The 3,360-nt window shown below is 35.1% G+C and overlaps 2 protein-coding genes across 2 annotated transcripts in view; both read right to left on the bottom strand.

Moving 5' to 3' along the window:
- LOC111089244 (Down syndrome cell adhesion molecule-like protein 1) overlaps positions 1-2,565 on the bottom strand; it is an 11,098-nt gene extending 8,533 nt beyond the window's left edge. Inside the window, exon 1 of the mRNA XM_022401390.1 lies at positions 2,414-2,565. The gene's annotated coding sequence lies outside the window, so the exon portion shown is untranslated. The remainder of the gene's footprint in view (positions 1-2,413) is intronic.
- LOC106472844 (Down syndrome cell adhesion molecule homolog) overlaps positions 1-3,360 on the bottom strand; it is a 24,969-nt gene that overhangs the window by 11,389 nt on the left and 10,220 nt on the right. Inside the window, exon 5 of the mRNA XM_022401399.1 lies at positions 2,414-2,566. Coding sequence (XP_022257107.1) covers positions 2,414-2,566 — 153 coding nt within the window. The remainder of the gene's footprint in view (positions 1-2,413; positions 2,567-3,360) is intronic.

Here is a 3,360-nt window from a genome sequence, read left to right as displayed (position 1 = left end):
GCGCCCTCTATTACACACACACACACACACACATATATATATAAATGTATTCATTAATGTAATAATTTTAATAAATCTGCTATTTATTTTTCGGTTATAAAACAATATATTATTCTTAACTTCTCACATGTTACTTACAGTTATTTGTAAGTGTGAATTATCGGTTTTCTCTACACATATTTACCCACGAAAAAAAAAAAGCCTGAAGAGCAAACAATTGGTACCAGAAGAATAAGTGTTAGAAAAACAGACGAACTTTTGTGTTGAATGTACGAAGGCCGCTTGTAATGCCTTATTTTCCTAAGCCTAGCGATAGTTAGCGGCATTATTAAGGAGCCACATTCTTTGGGTATGATGAATGTCTTTTTATTTTACAATCGAATGTACGTTGTTTGTCATGCACGTTTTTAGCCGTGTAAGATTTGATTTTAATTTATATTTTAAAATACAAAACTTCGTATTTGTCTCGTATGTACTTCACAATGTATTGTTAAAGCGCTTTGAAGGTCATCAGGATTGTTAGAACACTTTCAAGGTCATCGGTATTTGTTAGAACACTTTCAAGGACACCGGTATTGTTAGAACACTTTAAAAGGTCATCGGCATTTGTTAGAACACTTTAAAAGGTCATCGGCATTTGTTAGAACACTTCGAAAGGTCATCAGTATTGTTAGAACACTTCGAAAGGTCATCATCACGAATATACCGATTTCGAGGAAACTTGTAGATAAAATAAACCGAAATATTTAGAAATTATTATTTGTTAGCATTTATATTTCCAAGGTATAAGATTGGATTTATCATACTTCTTTGTGATTTTCCTGTTAGAAGCGTGCATTTCAATTGAAGTTAAGCCTTGTAATGCTATTCGAACCTTACGATACTTTAACGTTTGTTTGGTCACGAATTTGCGAAATGGCTGTAAGATATTCACTTTATAGCTCTTACTTGAAACGCCCCCTAGTGTTTCCCATTTGTTTACGTGTAAAAGATTCACCTCAATAAAGTTTATTAAAGCACTACCGCATATGGTTCTCGAAATGTAGATGTTTGTTTTCAAACTGAATTTCTCTTTAGGACCTCCTAGATGGCAGACCGAACCCAGGGACGTACAGAGCGGACTCGGAGAATCAGAACGGCTTGTGTGTAAGGCCTGGGGTTCTCCAGAACCACACGTTGAGTGGACGAAACAGACAGGTATATATATATTATTTTATGGTATGTAAGGCCTAGGGTTCTCAGAGCCACACGTTGAGTTGACTAAACAGACAGGTATATATATAATAATATTTTATGGTATGTAAGACCTAGGGTTCTCCAGAGCCACTCGTTGAGTGGACGAAACAGACAGGTATATACATAATATTATTTTATGGTATCTAAGGCCTGGGATTCTGCAGAGCCACACGTTGAGTTGACGAAACAGACAGGTATATACATAATATTATTTTATGGTATCTAAGGCCTGGGATTCTGCAGAGCCACACGTTGAGTTGACGAAACAGACAGGTATATAATACATAATATTATTTTATGGTATCTAAGGCCTTGGGTTCTCCAGAGCCACACATTGAGTTGACGAAACAGACATTATTTTATTGTACAACTTTTTTTGCATCATTCTATTTATATTCTATTCGAAGCATAAAATATTTTTCATTTGGGAACCTAGAAACAAATGCTAAACAGACAAAATTATAGAAATAACCTTAAAACTTATGTCTAACTAACAAGACGAAAACGTAATAAACAGTTATCAAGCTGTTATTTTTGCATCTTATTTATAGCAGTTTGAAGATGAGCACGATGTTCTGAATTCAAAGAATAAATACTTAGATGTACACGATGTTTCAACATCAAAGGACAAATATTTTACATGCAATATACAATCCCTCTAGCTTTCGCAAATCCCCTTTTTTAAAATCGCACAAGTTGTACAAAATAAGGGACTATAATACAATGTGTCTGTGAAACAAAAAATATTTGAAAATATAATTGAAAATGGTAGACCCTTAAGTTCCAGGTTTGTTTTTGGAAATAAGCTGAAAAAAAAGGCAGTTTTTTATTTCTGATTCGATAGCCTATTGTAATACACGATAACACACGAATTAACTCGGGCAAATAATTAATGATTCGGCGAGAAATGGTTTGCTCGAATTAACTCGGGCAAATATGTTTTGAAACGTGGAAAAAATGTAAAGTTATTCACTTTGTTTGTATAGTTTGATTTTAAGAGCAGCAATCAGATGACCGACTGTTCTCTTCGGCGTCTTGTGTCATATCATCCTTATTCTAATACTGGAAACCAGAAACATTTACAATTTTGGTAGATAGAAATCCAATATCTTTTAATGAATCCAGAAAAGAACAATAATTGTTTTTATTTCTCACAGAAGAAAGGGGAAACGTCTACCTCGAACAACAAGGCTTACAGTCTTCTGAAGACCCTCGCCTAACCCGTTAGTTATTTGACATCGATACCGTCCGCCATCTTGAAGTTTGATGTTACGGATGTCCAATACTCCTTTCTCCAAAACCGGGTGTTCTAATGGCCTCCATTCATTTCCTGTCCAAACAGGATATAATAAGAATCAAATACTACGAGTTATTGTAACAACTGAGAAACCTGAAGTATAGACACAAACAGCTGAAATGATGTATGTTTGGTCGTCACTGGTTAAGAAAAACGTGATTACTTGAAATAAAAGACTTTAAAAAGTTACAAGTGGAAGAAACAAGTTTCAATTTTATTGTATTAAACTACTGATGAGCCGAAACTACACAAATTAAGCAAGCAAGAAGAGCAAAATAGAAATATTAGTCTCGGTGAGCGCCATATTTGTTCTGATCTGGTCCCACCGATTCATTCATTGCGCGTTAACTTCTGACTTTTTGACCAATACTGCGATACTAAATGTACATTAAAATACCAGTATTCCACGGATTAAATTGGAATCTTGATATAAAGTTTTGTTGGACATAAAATACGTCATCCGGCCCCATAAACAGTATATCACGTTCCTTTTATTCCAAGCATAACACACTGGCCCCATAAACAGTATATCACGTTCCTTAGTGTGTTATGCTTCGAATAGAAGGAACGTGATATACTGTTTATGGGGCCAGTATGTTCTGCTTCGAATAAAAGGAACGTGATATACTGTTTATGGGGCCAGTGTGTTATGCTTTGAATAGAAGGAACGTAATATACTGTTTATGGGGCCAGTATGTTCTGCTTCGAATAAAAGGAACGTAATATACTGTTTATGGGGCCAGTATGTTCTGCTTCGAATAAAAGGAACGTGATATACTGTTTATGGGGCCAGTGTGTTATGCTTCGAATAGAAGGAACGTGATATA

The sequence above is a fragment of the Limulus polyphemus genome, unplaced genomic scaffold (assembly GCF_000517525.1).
Source record: "Limulus polyphemus unplaced genomic scaffold, Limulus_polyphemus-2.1.2 Scaffold5662, whole genome shotgun sequence".
In the NCBI taxonomy this organism is placed as follows: domain Eukaryota; kingdom Metazoa; phylum Arthropoda; class Merostomata; order Xiphosura; family Limulidae; genus Limulus; species Limulus polyphemus.
Note: the sequence above shows the minus strand (reverse complement) of the source record. Positions and strands in the feature narration are given on the sequence as shown.